This window comes from Gopherus flavomarginatus, chromosome 25, assembly GCF_025201925.1.
Source record: "Gopherus flavomarginatus isolate rGopFla2 chromosome 25, rGopFla2.mat.asm, whole genome shotgun sequence".
In the NCBI taxonomy this organism is placed as follows: domain Eukaryota; kingdom Metazoa; phylum Chordata; order Testudines; family Testudinidae; genus Gopherus; species Gopherus flavomarginatus.
In genome coordinates this window covers 7,696,049-7,713,838 of record NC_066641.1, presented here as the reverse complement: position 1 = coordinate 7,713,838, position 17,790 = coordinate 7,696,049, and the positions used below count along the sequence as shown (strand labels likewise).

General features: G+C 43.6%; 1 protein-coding gene across 22 annotated transcripts in view; it reads left to right on the top strand.

Moving 5' to 3' along the window:
- MAPT (microtubule associated protein tau) overlaps positions 1-17,790 on the top strand; it is a 91,576-nt gene that overhangs the window by 49,607 nt on the left and 24,179 nt on the right. For 6 of the 22 annotated variants that reach the window (XM_050935033.1, XM_050935032.1, XM_050935031.1 and 3 more), the window contains 6 exons: positions 2,816-2,902; positions 6,528-6,593; positions 11,011-11,100; positions 15,087-15,142; positions 16,689-16,886; positions 17,274-17,403. In XM_050935033.1, coding sequence (XP_050790990.1) covers positions 2,816-2,902; positions 6,528-6,593; positions 11,011-11,100; positions 15,087-15,142; positions 16,689-16,886; positions 17,274-17,403 — 627 coding nt within the window. The other 16 variants (XM_050935024.1, XM_050935022.1, XM_050935025.1 and 13 more) reach the window with 10 other exon arrangements.

The following is a 17,790-nucleotide window of genomic DNA, read 5'->3' as shown; positions in this document are numbered from 1 at the left end:
TATATTCTTATTTTATTATTAACTTTGTGGAGAGAGAGACTCCATCAGGGCTCCTGGGTTCTATTCCAGCTCTGGGAGGAGAGCAGGGTCCTAGTGGGTTACAGCAGGGAGCAGATACACCTGGATTCTATATAAGAACATCAGAATGGCCATACTGGGTTTAGACCAAAGGTCCAGCTAGCCCCAGTGTCCTGTTTTCCAACAGTGGTCAATGCCAGGTGCCCCAGAGGGAATGAACAGAACAGGCAATCATCAAGTTGCCTCGTTGCCCACTCCCAGCTTCTGGCAAACAGAGGTGAGGGACATGCAGAACGGGGTGTTGGATCCCTGCCCACCTTGGCTAATAGCCATTGCTGGACCTATCCTCCATGAACTTATCTAGTTCTTATTGGAACCTGTTATAGTTTGGGCCTGTTATAGTTGGGATGCCACAACATCCCCTGGCAAAGAGTTCCGCAGGTTGTCTGTGAAGAAATACTTTTTTGTTTTGTTTTAAATCTGCTGTCTATTACTTTAATTTGGTGACCTCAAGTTCTTGTGTTATGAGAAGGAATAAATAACATTTCCTTGTTCAATTTTTCCACACCATTCATGATTTTATAGTCCTCTGTCATATCCCCCGAGTTCTCTTTTCCAAGCTGAAAAGTCCCGGTCTTCTAAATCTCTCCTTATACAGAAGGTGTTCTGTACCCCTAATCATTTCTGTTACCCTTCTCTGTATCTTTTCCAAATCCAATATATCTTTTTTGAGATGGGGTGACCACATCTGCACAAACTATTCAGTATTTTGGCGTATCATGGATTTGTATAGAGGCAATATGATATTTTTCTCTTATTATCGATCCCTTTCCTAATGATTCCCAGTACTCTGTTTGCTTTTCTAATTGCCACTGCACATTTGAGAAGATGTCTTCAAAGAACTCCAAGATCTCTCTATTGGTAGGTTCAGCTAATTTAGACCCCATCATTTTTTATGTATAGTTGGGATTCTGTTTTGCCAAGTGCATTACTTTGCATTTATCAACATTGAATTTCTTCTGCCATTTTGTTGCCCAGTCACCCAGTTTTGTGAGGTCTCTTTTTAGCTCTTCGCAGTCTGCTTGGGACATAACTATCTTGAGTAATTTTATAAATTTTACCACCTCACTGTATACCCCTTTTTCCAGATCATTTATGAATATGTTGAACAGCACTGGGCCCAGTACAGACCCTTGAGGGACATCACTGTTTACCTCTCTCCATTCTCACCTTTAATTCCTACCCTTTGTTTCCTATTTTTTAATTGAAGTGCGTGGCAGTCTTTTCAGGATCATCTAACGATCCTTAATTTACTTTAATGATAAGCCTTTTGTTATCTTAATAACTCTGCCTCTGTTTATAAACAAACACCCTGCCCCAGGCTGTGCTGCTCCCAGCTTCTGAACTGATCACATATCACACTCGAGCTGTTCCAGTTAAGAGCTCTGTCTGGGGCTAGGGTGAGTAGACCTCCCCTACCAAACTCTGGGGTGGGGGGCAAGAGCCCTCCCCTGCCTCCCTAAATGGTGCACCTGTTGTTCAGCCTGAACATTAGCAATCCCATAGTGCATGCTTCTGAAGGACAAGAGTTTGCACTAAAGTACTTGGCCAAAATATTCCCCTTATCCTCCTGTGTGGTGCTCTCCATCCCAGAAGTAGCTGCAATTCACTGGTGGGTTTGCTCCTTTGTACACATGCCAGGCCATACAATTTGGTATCTGTCAGAATGACAGCACATGGTTATATGTAAAATAAAATAGATACATGTGAAGTAAAGCCTAATATGCTGATGTGGCATAATACACGGGTCGGGTGGATGGTGTGTCTCCTGAGTGTACTATGTTGCCACATGTTTTACAGAGAACCTAATTTAGAAATGTTCTAGAGATGGACTAATATTTGCAATTGGTGGCATTTGTATTCCTCTGCTTGTATGCCCAGCTACCATGCATGCACCTATCCCAAGCCTTGGAAGGAGAGGAAAATACTAATTTTCTTAGTTTCTAAACTTAATCTAACAGAAGCTTTATTCTGAACTGGACTGTTGTACTTTTAAATGCGAATGTCTAGTGACCAGCCAGAGCTGTACTCCATTGGACATGGGAACTGCCAGCACTCCATTGTGATAAAACTCTGATTCTCAGCCTGTGTGGTTCAAGAGGCTGGCCCTTAAAATTCTAGCTGGTCCAGGACTGGATATTGCTATCCTGTGCATCAGGACAGTGTTGTCATAAGGCGGAAAGCCTCATTTGGTGGGAGGAAAGAGACTCCAGAGGTTTGCTGTGTGAGGCAAGTCCTAGCAGGGATGAATTAGTGGGCACAATCCAGCTGAGGTGTTTAATGAAAGATGCATGTATGTTATAATAAAACATCCTGACTGTGGGCTGTTGTCACCAGCTGAGCTCTGAGCTGAATGTGCAAACCCGGCATTCTCTGCCCTCCTGCTCTGGCCATGTTTTAAAAAGACAGTGCTGGTAGCCAAACTATTTTATTTTTTGGATGGGTAAGTAATACATGGAGGCATGCAGCTTGTATGACAAAGGAGGTGATGGATGTACAGCGTGCCTAACAGATGGTCTCTCTGTGTGTGCATGCGCTGTGCTTGCACTTTTGTTTCCCATGACAAGTATCAATTTCATCCTGCTCAGGCGATAGGAAGGAAACCTGCTGAGCATTGAGGATGGTTTTCCTTCTGTGATACATCCTTCAGTGCTAATTTTTTTTTTTTTTTAATAACACTGACCTCCGAAGGGGGTTTGTTTCAGTCAGGCTGTGTGAAAGCTGCTTTGTTTTTCAGATGCCACAGCGCCCTTAGTGGAGGAGAGAGCACATGAGGATCGGATTGCAGCTCGGCAGCATGTGGAGATACCCGAAGGAACCACAGGTGAGGCCTCTGCACACCTTCTGGTGAATGAGGAAAGAGTTTCTAAGTGTGGCTGGCAGGGTTGGCAGTTTCCCGGGAAAAACTAGTTTAGTGCAGGGTGCTGGTAAGTACCGGTTTAAACCAGGAAACCGGGAAAATGGTTGCATCGGTGTCCAGCAAGTTCAGCAAGCTTAGAACGAATCTTTTCAAACTTTGGATACAGCCGTTCCAAACTGAATAATCTATCCTGTTTCAAAGTTGGTCTTCTGCTACAGAATGCTGCCTGGTCAAATGGACCTGGACTGGTAGGTGGCAACTGCATGTTTCTGCATGTTTCTGATTGCTTAATGCTTCAAGCCTACAACTCTGCATTAGTGTCACTCTCATATAATCAAATGATTTTGACTTCTGTTTAAACAATATTGAAAACCAAAATAACCAACCAAAATGTATAGACATTCTGATGCTCAGTATTATGATGATGTATATTGATATTACGACCAGTGCAGTTTTGCTTTTTATTTGTACAGCCCTAAATTCATCTCAAATCTAACACCTTGTGATCACAATTTGCATACGTAACTATAACTCAGTGTAATGTGGTGTGCATTGACGAAAGAGTTTTTAAAATAATCGCAGTTTAAAGTATTTTCTAAGTAGTATTTCCCAGGGTGCTAAAAGCCATGATTTTACCTGGTAAAAAACCACCTCTGTTAAATACCATACCATCCCTGGTGGCTGGACAGTCTTACTGGATGCTGATAGAGCTGGAATAGGCAGTGGAGTTGCAACTTAGTAGTAAAACTACAAACATCTCATAGGCATGGATAGGTTCCAGTAAGCACACACAGGTTTGCTGCTTTACCTTCTCCTACTTGAAAATCCAAACTGGTCAGGTCTGTCTCTTGTTCCCATCCCGGAGAGCAGCAGGATCTTTGGGGAAGATGTTGCAACCTTTTCTCCTCTCCTGGCTCAACAGCATCATCCTCTTTTGTGTGGCACACCCATGAGTTCTGAAGGAACTCATAGATGAAGTGGATGAGCTGGTAACAAAAGGATGCAGTCTCTCATTTAATTGGTGACTATACCTGAGAATTGGTGGGGAGCCTCTGAAGGCACTAGGTTTGATCCTTGGAATTGCAGACTAGTGGGCTTTACTTTGGTACCAGGTAAACTGGTTGAAAGGTGATTAAAAATAGAATTTATAAAAAACTTAGAGAAACACAGGAGAGAAGCAACCCAGCATGTGGCTGCTGTAGCAGAAAAGCATGCCTCTCTAGTCTACTAGAATTCTCTGAATGTCAGCAAAATAAAAGATGGACATTGTTTACTTGAACTGTCAAAATGCCTTTATCAAAGGTCCTGTCTGCAGTCTTGACATGGGATGAGAGGTTAAAGTACTGTCACGAGTGCGAAATTAGTGAACCCCCCTCCCCCAAAAAGGTAGCAATAAATGGTTGATTTTCCACATTGTAGAAGCTTAACAGGTTGCCACCAGGTTGTGTGTTAGGACTGATGTGTAATATATTAACCATCAGGGAAAGAGGGGTGAGTAGTGAGCGGGCAACATTTTAAAAGGTTCAGAATTAAGTTGGTTAGTCAAGACTGAAAGACTGAGCTAATCAAGTTAAGTGAATGGGCATCATGGAATGACAAATGGAATTCAGCACTGATAAATGGAAGGCAGTGCACCTCTGAAAATATAGGTCGAACTGTCCTCTGCTGTTACTGGGTTCTAAGCTAATTGTGACTCTTCAGGAAACAGACCTAGGCATCATTCTGGACAGCATAAACCTCTGCTCAGCATGCAGCAGCAGGGCAAAAAGTAAACAAGGTGTTATTTTTTGAGTATTTGTCCACATGGATCCCACTCTAGGTGCACATACACCACACGAATGAGAGATTGGATTCTTTTGGTTAGCAGTGCCCTTTGGGGCCATGTATGTACCCTGCATGACAGAATCATAGGAGTGGAAGGGACCTCAGGAGGTCATCTAGTCCAGTCCCCTGCACTCATGGCAGGACTAAGTAGTATCTAGACCATCCTTGACAGGTGTTTGTCTAACCTGCTCTTAAAAATCTCTGATGATGGAGATTCTGTAATCTCCCTAGGGAATTTATTGCAGTGCTTAACCACCCTGACAGTTAGGAAGTTTTTCCTAATGTCCAACCTAAACCTCTCTTGCTGCAATTTAAGCCCATTGCTTCTTGTCCTAGCCTCAGAGGTTAAGGAGAACAATTTTTCTCCCTCCTCCTTGTAACAACTGTTTATGTACTTGAAAACGGTTACCATGTCTTCTCTGTCTTCTTCTCCAGGCTAAACAAGCCCAATTTGTTCAATCTTCCCTCATAGGTCATTTTCTAGAACTTTAATCATTGTTGTTCTTCTTCTCTGGACTTTCTCCAGTTTGTCCACATCTTTCCTGATATGTGGGGCCCGGAACTGGACACAATACTCCAGTTGAGGCCTAATCAGTGCAGAGTAGAGCGGAAAAATTCCTTCTCATGTCTTGCTTACAACAGTCCTGCTAATACATCCCAGAATGATGTTTGCTTTTTTATTTTTATTTTTATTTTATTTTTTTTTGCTACAGTGTTACACTGTTGAATCATACTTAGCTTGTGATCTACTGTGATTCCCAAATCCCTTTCTGCAATACTCTTTCCTAAACAGTCATTTCCCATTTTGTGTATGTGCATCTGATTGTTCCCTCCGAAGTGGAGTACTTTGCATTTATACTTACTGAATTTCGTCCTGTTTACTTCAGAGGATTTCTGATGCTGTACCCTGCCTCCCCTAAGGGCCTCAAAACCACCTCTCAGTTCCTTTTTGTTGCCTGGGGTAGTGAGATGACACTTAGCAGTGTCTGCCAGCTACCCCATAGCTCTCAGCTTTTAGCATTGGGTTAGTGTTAGAATTAGTCTGAGCTTTGTTATAATTAGCCTGTGGGCAGTAATAAAGAATTAGATATTTTTGTGGCTGATAACATCCACCCTTGGGACTGAAAAAGGGATATACATTCTCATGCTAACCTGCCTTAATTGCCCACAAGAGTTTCCTGCACTTGTCTCTGAAGTATCTGGTACTGGTCTCTGGCTAGGAGAAGTACTGCTCTGATGTAGTAAGGCAGTCCCTCAACTGCAGTTAAAAGGTAACTGCCTTCAGGTCAGGGCCGGCGCTTCCATTAGGCGACCGTAGGCAATCGCCTAGGGCCCCAGGATTCGGGGGGCAGCATTTTGTGCTCTCCCCAGGGGCGCACAGGAAATTCCGGTTCCGCTCCTGTCGCACCGCCAAAGAAAGACCTTCTGCTGACGTGCCACGGAAAACATCGGCAGGCAATTGAGCAGCTCAATGACTGCCGCTGTCGCCTGCGGCATTTTGGCGGAGGGTCCTTCAGCGGGGCGATGGGAGCGAAACTGGAAGCTCCCGCGCGCCCCATGGGGAGAGCACAAAATGCTGCCCCCCAAATTTTGCCTAGGGCGGCAGAAACCCTGGTGCCGCTCCTGCTTCAGGTACATTATAGTACAGTTTATAATGCATTCAGGCTGATGGACAGGATCAGGAAGGAAGCAAATCTGTTTTTCGTGGCAGCCATTTAAATTTAACTTTTGTAATTTTCCCCCTCTTTATTTGACTGTGAATCAGCTGAGGAGGCAGGTGTGGGAGCTACTCCTAACCTTGAGGATCAAGCTGCAGGAGATGGTGCTCAAGGTCAGTGGAATATTTGGTGCTGGGAAATAGTAAAATCCAGTTGGGACCCAAAACAGATTGAGCAGTTGCCAGTGGGTTGGGATTTTTCTTCTGCAGTGCTTCCCTTCTTTGCTATACATCCAACTATCCAGTTCTCCCTGCTGCTGCCTGTCTCTAGCCAGGTATGATCAAGATGCTTGAAGTATCCCCTCCACTTTTTCATTTTAGGGGGACACCACAACTTTTCATCCATTGCCCTTCTTCTCTGGATGGTTACAGCCTGAGTCCTTGTCCTCTGTCTGGAATAGCAGACAGTTGAGTATCCTCCGAGCTATGGAAGGAGGAATCAGCTTGCAAAATACACACAGAGAGAACAATATAGGTCAGCCAATGGGAGATGCTCATGCTCTGAAAACTGACTCCTTCATTCCCAGTCACCTTTTGCAATATACCTCAATATCATTCTCCTGTGGAATAAGGCACTTAGGTTTATTTTGAACCCTGCAGTGCTGACCTCGAGGCAGTGGATTATCTAACTTTATAATCACCACATCCAATTTTTTTTACTTGATTTTGTGACAAAAATAATGCCCACTGGGAGTCTGGTTGTCACATTATTCTCAAACTAGTCTCATTATGTACTTTGATGTATTGAGAGTAGTCTCTTCTAGCTTCCGTTACACAGATCGTAATAAAACTAGCCACTATGCAGTGTGTGGACATACAGCGTAACTGGGCATCTGCTTAACCGAGCTAAAAAATTATCCCTTTAATAGGGGGAGCTACATTGGGTGATTTTGACTATGCTGACTTCAGACAACTGAAAACTTCATGGTGGGATTTTCAAAAGCGTCCAGTGGGAGTAGAGAGAGGCTAATGCTTGGAATGTTTTTTGAAAATTCCACCCCAGTCTAATGAAACAGCAAGTGCAGAAAGCTGAATATGTTGTAGATGGTTTTCATGCTCACGCTCGCCATCTTGTGCCATTTACATGAGGCTTGGTTTTTCAAGCTGAGTAAATCCCATTTTTCAAGATCTTTTTCTTGGTGGCATATACATGACATGAATTTCTTCATCTGTTTGATGTATATCCTTCCTGCTCCATGCCTGCTGCTACTCTCCAAATTGCACACAACTTGTCTGGCTGAGAGAAGTACTTTCAAACTTAGTGATGTTTAAAAAGTAAATATTTGTTCCTGTATCTTTTCAACCCAGGACAGAGTTCACATCTTCAGCTTCCATGTAAATATGAGTTTGGTTATTCTTATCCTACTCCCTAGCAGAAGTTTGCCCATAACTCTATCACAGGGTCATCATGCAAGTCTTTATGAGTGACAGTTCTTATGTGCAATTTGACATGGCTTAGAATAGCAGAGGTTTCTGTAGGTGTAGCTTGAGGTCATTAGCAGAGATGTGATGGGAGCGTTGCATAATATCTGCCCAGCTCTGGCCACTTCTCTGTTCTCTGTTTAAACTTTCCCTCCCCGTACTGAATACCAGGTTTCTGCACAGTTAATTGTTACTTCTCTGAACATGGGGAATGATGCTTTAAAAGAGGCACTTCCATTTTATGATACATTTTCCTCTGGGTCAGATAGAATTGTGATGAGCGCTGCACGCCTGTGGCCAGATATAAATCATAATTAGTGACCTTGGTTTTGTTTTACTGTGGACTTTGAAAACTGCCTCTTCAGCATGAAGAGGGAAGAGGAGTGACGTGAGTCTCAAGTTTCCGTGGGAGAGGCAGCCTTTTAAATCTTCTGTTTTTTAACTATATCATTTGAAATGTTACACGCTCCTTTGGTTATTTGTTGCACTCTGTATTTAGAACAACAAGTGCATTTTGGAAATGTCGCTCACGAATGTAGTGGGCACGTCTCTACTTTTGTCGTCCTTACGGTATGTTCCGCTCGCCTGCAGAGCGAGACTGGGTAAATGAGCACTGCTGGTTAGCATACTAGCATGAATGGAATGCCCTTTGGTTATCAGAGGCCTGACACGAGTTTTATTGCCAGTACTAATTGGTATCCAATCTAGGTCTGTCTTGGACCATGAATTTGAGGACTCTGCAGTGATGATTTTGCTTAAGCACTTAGTTCTCTTAGACCTGTGTTGATAAAAGGCTAATTCGGTTGTGATTTTTTGCTTATCCCGTTTTTAAAAATTTCTCTTTAGAATTTGGTTTTTATTGAAAGGCTTCTTTTTGATTTTAGTACAAAAGTTTCCCTAACCTAGGCTTTTTGATTTAGCAGGCAAAGTCATGAAAAAAGCTAGTGGCCAGAAGCCTGAAGCTAGACAAATTCAGGGTAGAAATAAATCACGCATTTTTAATTAACCAATGGAACAGTTTACCTAAGGGTGTGGTGGATTTTCCATCACTCCATGGTCTTTTCCTCCAGATCAGATGTCTTTCTAAAAGAGATTCTCTATCTCAACCAGAATGTATGGGCTTGATGCGTGAAATTCTCTTGCCTGTGTTATGCAGGAGGTCAGACTGCAGGGAGGGAGCTTGTCTTCATGTGCGGTGTTACTACAGCTCTGCCTCTATAGCCCTTTAATGAAGGCTCTACAATGCCAATGAGAGCTTCTCCCGTCGACATAGTTAATCCACCTCCCCAAGGCCTGGTCTACACTGGTGGAGGGGGATCGATCTAAGACACGCAACTTAAGCTCTGAGACGAGTGTTGCTGAAGTCGACGTATCTTAGATTGACTTACTTCTCGTCCTCGTGGCGCAGGATTGACGGCCGCCGCTCCCCTGTCAACTCCGCTTCCGCCTCTCACAGCGGTGGAGTTCTGGAGTCGACGGGGAGTATGTTCAAGGATCAATTTATCGCATCTAGACAAAACATGATAAATTGATCCCAGATAGATCGATCACTATCCGCTAATCCGGCGGGTAGTGTAGACGTACCCCAAGAGTCAGTGGAAGTTCTCCCATTGGCCGAGTGCTGTCTACATGGGGAGTTAGGTAAATATAACTACGTCACTCAGGGATGTGGATTTTTCACACCCCTGGGCAACATCATTGTAGGTCTGTAGTGTAGGCCTGGGCTAGATGATCATAAATGTTCCCTTCTGGCCTTAAAATCTCTGCATCTGTGACTGTAAGCTCTGTTTTTTTAAAGGTTATTACTGTCAGCTACTCCAGAACGAGTGTGCAATGTTATGGTACTAATTACTCTGCAGAGTGGGCGGAACATACAAAATCAGAGTTTGTTTACAGTTGCAGCCAAGTGTTTCTGTTCTGTGATCCATCCTCTCCACCTACACCCTGTGCTTTGATGGTGTAGACAGGCTACTGAAATAAAAAAGAATTCGAATACTTGCACTGCTCTGTCTAGTTTTTGGTAAAGATGTAGCAGAAGGAGAAATGGTCTAGAGAAGTGAAGAGGGTTAGAATTCTGGATGGCTGAGTTGTCAGCTAAAGGAGAAGAGCTGGAGGGGATTTAAGTTTTGCATGTAACCTGAGGGCTTGTCTACACTGGCATTTTACAGCGCTGCAACTTTCTTGCTCAAGGGTGTGAAAAAACACCCTTGAGTGCAGCAAATTTCAGTGCTGTGAAGCGCCAGTGTAGACAGTGCACCTGCGCTGGTAGCTGCGCCCCCTGCTGCGACTACACAAGCCACGTTAAAGCGCTGCCGCGGTAGCGCTTTAACGCTGCTGGTGTAGACTAGCTCTTAGAGTGAAGAGACTATCTATCCATTTTCATTCAGGCCCGCACTGTGTTGTGGTTACACAACACAGTTATTGGCAGATTTATTTAGAACAAATGAAAACGACACTTGATTTGACACATGTTCAACTTGTGGCTTTCACTGCCACAAGAGCTAATTAATTGTCTAATGCTGTAACTAGATAGAGGCTGGGTAGTTTTGTGACCTATAAAATTGTGCAGTTATACAAGCAAAGAGAATGATAATCAAATGTTAGCCTTCATGGCATACTTTGGACCGCCTCTGTGGACAGAGGCTGGGTAGAATCCATCCACCATGGACACAGCATAGCTGATCACACGCCAACGTTACTAGGGGTGGAGGGAGGCTCCTTCCTCTGAGACTTTCAGTATGGGAGACAGGATAACTGGATAGATCTGGTATGGCAAATCCTGTGTTTGTTTTGGTACTCTACCTCTTCCCAGCAATGGAGCAGGCAGGCAGAGATGATGGATGATTCAATGTGTATCATCAAAGCAAAGTGGAGTAGCTCTAATTTTAAGCCTATCTACAGGGACAAGATTCCTTTAAAACAAAGAACTGCAGAATTGAATTTTCCACCGCAAGTGGCAGTGTAGGACTTGATTGCTATTATCCATGTCGAATGGTTATAAAAAGTCTTTTAAGTCTCGCTTTTGTGTTGAAAGAATGACTTTCCATTGAAATACCTGTGCTAATTCTTTGCCATGTTTGACATCCTATCCTCCCTCTTCGTCCCCCAGAAGAGCTGAGCTCCCCAAGGCTATGGGAGAGTGTGGAATATGGAATTCAGGAGCACGTGGCAAGTGAGATTCAGCCAGAAAAGCAGGCAGGTGAGGTTCTTCCGTCGACCGTCATCCCTTTATGTGAAATGCAGACTGGAGAACAGGCAGCAGCAATTCCTGCCAGAGCTGAGGCCACGATACCAGTCCCCCCAGGCACGTATGAAGACTTCAGAGCCTTTGAAGAAAGCCAGGAGGCTGTCTCCAGAACTGAGCTGTGGGACCGTGGTGGAAAAGAGGACATTGGAGTGGGTAAAGCGTTGGCAGATGAAGCAGGTCATGATGTGTGCACGGAAGAATTTGCCGCATCAACAGTTTCCGAATTCTCTCAAAGTGTTCCAAGAGCTGGAATGTTCTATCGTGAGAAACGTGCTGCTCAATTTGATAAGTGGCACCCAGGTGTTGATGATGTGGGGTACGAGCCAGTTGGCAACTCCCATATTCAAGACAAGGCATCTCATTTATACAGCAGAGGTAAATATAAAGAAGAGACTGCTGGGCATGAAAAGGATGAAGACCGTGACATTGATGAAACTATTCCGCAGGATTCACCTTCCTCATTAGGACAGCAAGACTCTCCACTGCTTGAAGTAGCTGAGGAAGCTGTGAAGGAGCATAGCTTTCCAGCAGAAGGCCAACCCAGAGATAACCTGGCAGAAATATCTAGAGAGACTCCTGTTACTGAAAGGGAAGGTCATAAAGCAGAACGGACCCTAGATGAGAAACGGCAGTGGTTTTCAGGGAAAGGATATGATGATGTCACCAAGATGGAACCCTCTGAAAGTATGCACCAAGTGCAAGTTGAAGCTAATATAATTAGGGAGGGAGAAATCTCAGGTTCTCCACTAGACGCGACCAAGTTTCCCGATAGGTTAAATAAGGATGTTGCAGATAGAAGTGTTTCCTTGCAACAGGAGATGGGGGGAATGGTGCAGGCCATGGAAAAACAAGAGGCACCCAAAAAGAAACCTGCAACTCGCGTGTCAGAGAAACAAGTCAGTCGGGTTCCTCATTTAAAAGGTGTGTGTATGTGTCTCATTTTCCTGCCCCACGCTTCTTTCTCCAATGACTTGCTCAGGGCAAGGCTGCTAAACCCAGTACTGACACCCTTTGAATCTTGCTGCTTGACCGTTGTCCCCGGATGTTCGCTCTGAACAAATCCAGCGTGCTGCTGCTTTTCACCCTTCATTTACTGCTGGCCTTTGATGCATTCGCATCACACTCGCGCTTCGGTTGCACGTTCTCTTGCATGGATGCTGACACGCTGCCATGTGCTTTTCTCCCTTTTCATTTCAGGATCCTTGGATTTATCAAAGCTGCTAGGTAGACTCTTGGATTTCATCCATCACTCTAAATATTTATAAAAGAGAAGAGGCATCTGATCGATTGAAACTTTTTCTGGGCATTGCTGACCTAGCGTTCGCACAGAGCAGGCTATAGTTTCGTGGCTGTTGTTAATAAACCACGCAGGGTCTCCCACTCATATTTGTTTGTTTTTCCTGAAAGCCAGCCCTTCGGGTCAGCTTTTCTAAAGGTGAGGGAGGAGGAAGGGTACCGCGGGCGAGACTTTGTCCTCCGTTTCCAAGCCCAGTACTATGTGCGCCCCAAACAGTTCTGGAGAGATGGTTGAATCTTTGGTGTATTATAAGAGAGACCTGTGTGAGAGGAAGCCTGTTAGATACCTAAGTATGTCGGCTGAGAAACCTTGAGCCATTTAACTGCTTATCTGATAGCACTGTGGTCAGGTAGCTTTAATTTTAGATGTGCAAGTTCATGCAACAGTGTTAGCTTAACTGGCCTGAGTAGGTCCCTAAATTCAGCCTGTTCGGGCACAAATGCCTTTGCTACTATGCCAGGCACATTTTCTCTATATTCAAGAACTATTTCTCCTCTCAACGAGACCCGCAGTCCTAAGGAAACCTTGAGAGGTTGCCTGTCCAATGGTGAAATGTGGGTTTTTCTTTGAATTGTTTTAATAAGCAATCAAGATGGGATCTGTAAGAAAATCTGTTCATTAATTTACAAGCTTCCTTAGCATCCATGTTTTAGTGCCCAAGTATTAAAAACACAGTGTGTGTTCTTTGGGGCCACACCAGCTGTAGACATCCATAGAATTCCGACACTCTTCCGCAGGAATCATTAGCCATTGACACACAGGTTTGCATGTCTGTATGGGTCCCGCACCGTGTTTGATGCCTACACACAGTCTTGGCACAGCTAGCTCAGTCAGCCTGAATGTTCAGCCCATATTCTGTCCCTCATGTGAGGCAGGAAATGGAGGATGGAGGCTCCCGCCGTATGGACTGTACTGTGGGGATCAGCAGCTGCTGTTAATCCTCTTAAACTTAATAAGCAATCAGAAAGCTTCATTCATACCTCATGACATTAGCAGAGGTTGCCATCACTAATGCCAGCAGTTAATGGGTGGAAGTGCACAGCCTTCCTCTCTTTGAAATGTTTCAGAGTTGCAGCCGTGTTAGTCTGTACCTGCAAAAAGAGCAGGAGTATTTGTGACACCTTAGATACTAATAAATTTATTTGAGCATGAGCTTTCATGGGCTGCAGCCCACTTCTTCGGCTGTAGCCCACGAAAGGCATGTTTTCTTGACATAGGAGGAAACATGCCTTTCATGGGCTACAGCCGAAGAAGTGGGCTGCAGCCCATGAAAGCTTATGCTCAAATAAATTTGTTAGTCTCTAAGGTGCCACAAGTACTCCAGTTCTCTTTGAAATGAAGTTGACTGTTTTTTCAGACAGTTTGGGTTACAATATGCTTAAGTATCAGAGGGGTAGCCGTGCTAGTCTGGATCTATAAAAGCAGCAGAGAGTCTTGTGGCACCTTTATAGACTAACAGATGTTTTGGAGCATGAGCTTTCGTGGGTGAATACCCACTTCGTCGGATGCATATACTTAGTCGCCGGCTTCTGATTGAGTAGCAGGAACAGAAAAGGGGCTGGGTATTTCCCTTTTCAGCCAGAAATACCTGAAGTTCTCTCTAATGCGCAGCTCAGCCTTCATTGCACAAGGCACCTTTGGTGCTTTAGGAAATGGAAGGGAATAGTGGGGGAGGTTCAAAGTGACTGCTAGAGCTCTGTTTTATAAATGACCTTGTACATTTCATTGTCAGCCAGAATAAATTCCCAAAGTTTAGAGAAGATACAAGAGCTGGTTTTCCTTTAAAATTAAGAAGGAATTTAGCTGCTGTTGGAAAAAAGTGGATTTAATAGTTAACACCCTAGAGTGTAGTACACATTTTACTCTTTCTGTACTTCTAACTCTTTATTTGCAATACTGCAGTGTCTGTTGTAGTTCATAGGTTAATGGAGCTAAGTAATAGTGTAATGGCCCAAGAACCCCTGTGTTCATTATGAATCTAATTTAAGTGGCTTTCATTTGGCTGATGAAGGCTCAAGGGATATTACAGGTTCTGAAACAGAATCCTAAGGAGTAATATCTGCCAGTCAGACAGAAAACAGTACATTGGGAGAGATGACGATTACAAATGGATTTGAATAAAATTGTTTTTTTGAAGCAATACATTGAAAAGTGATTTTGGAAACACAAGAAGACGCGGTTCTGTTACTTAAGGCCTTCAGCACCTAACATCAGAGGTTTGACGCATTCGTGAGTTTTAGTCTTCAGATGTGATGTTTAATCTTATCTGCATTTGATTTTAAGAGCAAAGGGACAGACTTAGGCCTGAGAATGGAGCTGTTCAGAAAGACACCATTAGAACAGTATGTCAATCTTCTTGTCAAGAATGGTCTGGTATAAAACTTGCTGCATGCTTTTGATGGTCCCAGCAGTTACTCTAACGCATCATCTCCTATATTAAGGCTAATCTGTAACACAGCAAGAACACACTTAAAAAGAGGAAGTAATTTGATAAGGACTGTTTTTTAATAGATTTAACTGAAATGAGAAGAAAAGAGAACATTAATGCATGTTACGATAATGCAGGCATTATAAGCTATTTGGTATTTATTTAGTATCCCAAAGAAGAGAAACATAACTGTCTTTATTTACATTTCATTAGCTCATATTGACAGTAAAGACAAAGATGGGATTGATACTGAAGAGAAAAAGCCTAAGGTAAGATAACAGATATGAGAGATGACGTAAGCCTTCTGTGTGTGTTCTTGACTCCATCTATACCCAGCTGCTTTTGACCCAAGTCATCTATTTTTGTTAGGAAACCTTGCCATTAATTTCCAGTTTTCTTTTCTGTTAGTGTGTGTGTTTTCCCCCACTGCCTTTGGAAGGTGCAGGCATTTTAAATCATGAACCTTGGAAGAATCAACTCATAACAAAACTGTGAAGTTTAAAATTAAACTGCTGGGTTTTGTACTAATTCAAAGAAAACCCCAAGGTACATGGCAGGAGTCCAAAGTGTTTAACTTTCCAAAAACTATTACTTTAAATAATTGGGTCCCAGTCCTGGAGGCAGATCCATGCAGCTGCGAGGGTAAGCCTTGTGAAATAACAGTTGCAGATTTGGGGCTTTGGTTCGTGAGCCAGCTGTTCTGAACTTACATAACTGCCCGTTTTGGGAACAAAGAAAGAGCAGGGCTGGGAATTTGTTCTTAGCAACAGTTAAAAAATTGTCCTTATCCAACAGTGTTATGTTCTGAATTATATGCACAGTTTAATACTGAGAAATTCCGTAAGACTGGAAGAGTGCTAATGTTATGCCAGTATTCAGAAAGTGCAAAATAGATGACATGGGTGTAGGAGGACTGACACCAGTCCCAGACAAAATAATTGAGAAGCTGATCCAGGATTAAATTAATTAAGAATTAAAGGCTAGGAATATAGTTAATGTCATTCAATGTGGTTTTATGGAAAATAGGTCTTGTCAAACAAACCTGATTTCATTATTTGAGGAGATAACAAATTTGGCTGATAAAGGTAATTGCATAGATGTAATATACTTAGACATTTGTAAGGCATTTGACTTAATACCAAACGACATTCTGATTAAAAAATTAGCACTACAGAATATCAGTAAAGCACAGTTAAATGGATTACTGGCTAACTGGCAGATCTCAGAAAGTAGTTGTCAGTGGGGAGTCCTCATCGAGTGGGGTTGTTCTTTCCCCAGAGATTGGTAGTAGCCTGATGCTATTCAGCATGTTCATCTAATGACCTGGAAGTAAATATAACATCACTGGCAAAGAAAATTGGTAGGTGAGAGATTGGTGGAATGGTAAATCATGATGACAGGGCAGTCAGACAGGGCGATCTGATAGCTTGGGGAGCTGGGCCTATTTAAACAAAAAGTGCTTTAATACAGCCAAGTACAAAGTCCTACATCTAGAAGCAAGGAATGCAGACCATGCCTACAGAATTGAGGACTGTATCCTGGAAACCATGTCTTAGGGCTTGTCTATACCACGCAGCTTTTAGCGACAAGGCTGTGTTGACACAGCCTTGTTGCTAATAGTCAGCATGTGTAAACGCTCTTTGTCGGTACTTTGGCACTTTTGCCGACTAAATACTTCCAGCCCCGCAAGCAGCATTAGCTTTGTTGGCTGGAGAGCGCTTTCATATTTGACTTTAACCATCATCCCTTTTCAGTTTGCTTTTTCTCATGCTGATTTTTTTTAATTTTATTTTTATTTTGTTTACTTGTTTGAAGACATCCACACCTTCCTCTGCCAAACCCCTGACAGATAGATTCTCCTTTACCCCCCAACGACCCTCCTCTGTTAGTACGACCCCTTTGAAAAACCCCTCCAGTCCTGCTGAGTCCTCAGTACCAGCTTCCACTCCTAAACGAGTCTCTTCTATCACATCCCGACCTGCCAGTACAGGAGTGAAAGAAACAAAGCCAAAGGTAAGGAAATGGGTTAAAAACCAAAGCTACCTTTAAAAAACGATGAGTTGCCCGTTCCTGACTGACTGATTCCTGCCAATGCTGACTTAGATCAGCCAGTCTCTCCATGCTGAAATATGTTCTGAGAGCACATCATCATGGGGCAGCATCCTAAGGGCGGTGACTCATACAGCCATTTTAGTGATATAGCTGACCCTCTGAACCTCGTGGCAGAGTCCCGGGATGGTGGGGGCAGGAGCTGAGGAGTGCTTTGCAGGCTCTCTGCTATCTGAGTGAAGAAAGTAACAATCTTGAGAATGTCCCTTCACTGGGCGGTTGGTTGTTTTTTTTTTTTCTTGTGGGTCTGCAAACCACATGGTAAATGTTTGTTCCCGATTCCGCCTCCAGGGTCCGGAGATGAAAAGCGGAATGAAGATGGCTGCTCCCAGGTCTGCAACGCAGACTCAGAAAAGCCCAGCCAACGCTACCCGGATCCCGGCAAAAACACCCACGGCCCCCAAGACGCCTCCCAGTGCTGGTAGGATGGAGTGTGTGCTGCATGCAGCAAAATCCCTAATGGACATTCAGCACGTTTACAGGGAGGCAGGAATCTTCTCTTTCCAGAAAGCACTGGGATTGCCCCTCCCTAAAATCACTGACCGGGCCAGACTTTGTGAGCACATCTATTTTTGAGCATACTGTGTCACAAAGCAGCCTGTCTGCACTTACCCCCCTTTCTCCTGCTGCAGGAGCAAAATTCTCCTTCCCGAGCCACTCTGCAATGTCAGGAGTCCAGACCCATGGGGAGATGTGGAAAGATGAGTGCTAGATGGACCGTGCTTTTTCTTCATGGGTATGAGGGCGTGAATAGTGCAGCCCTGGCGGAGCCTAAAAGTAATAGGTGATTTCCCTTGTCTGGGAAAAA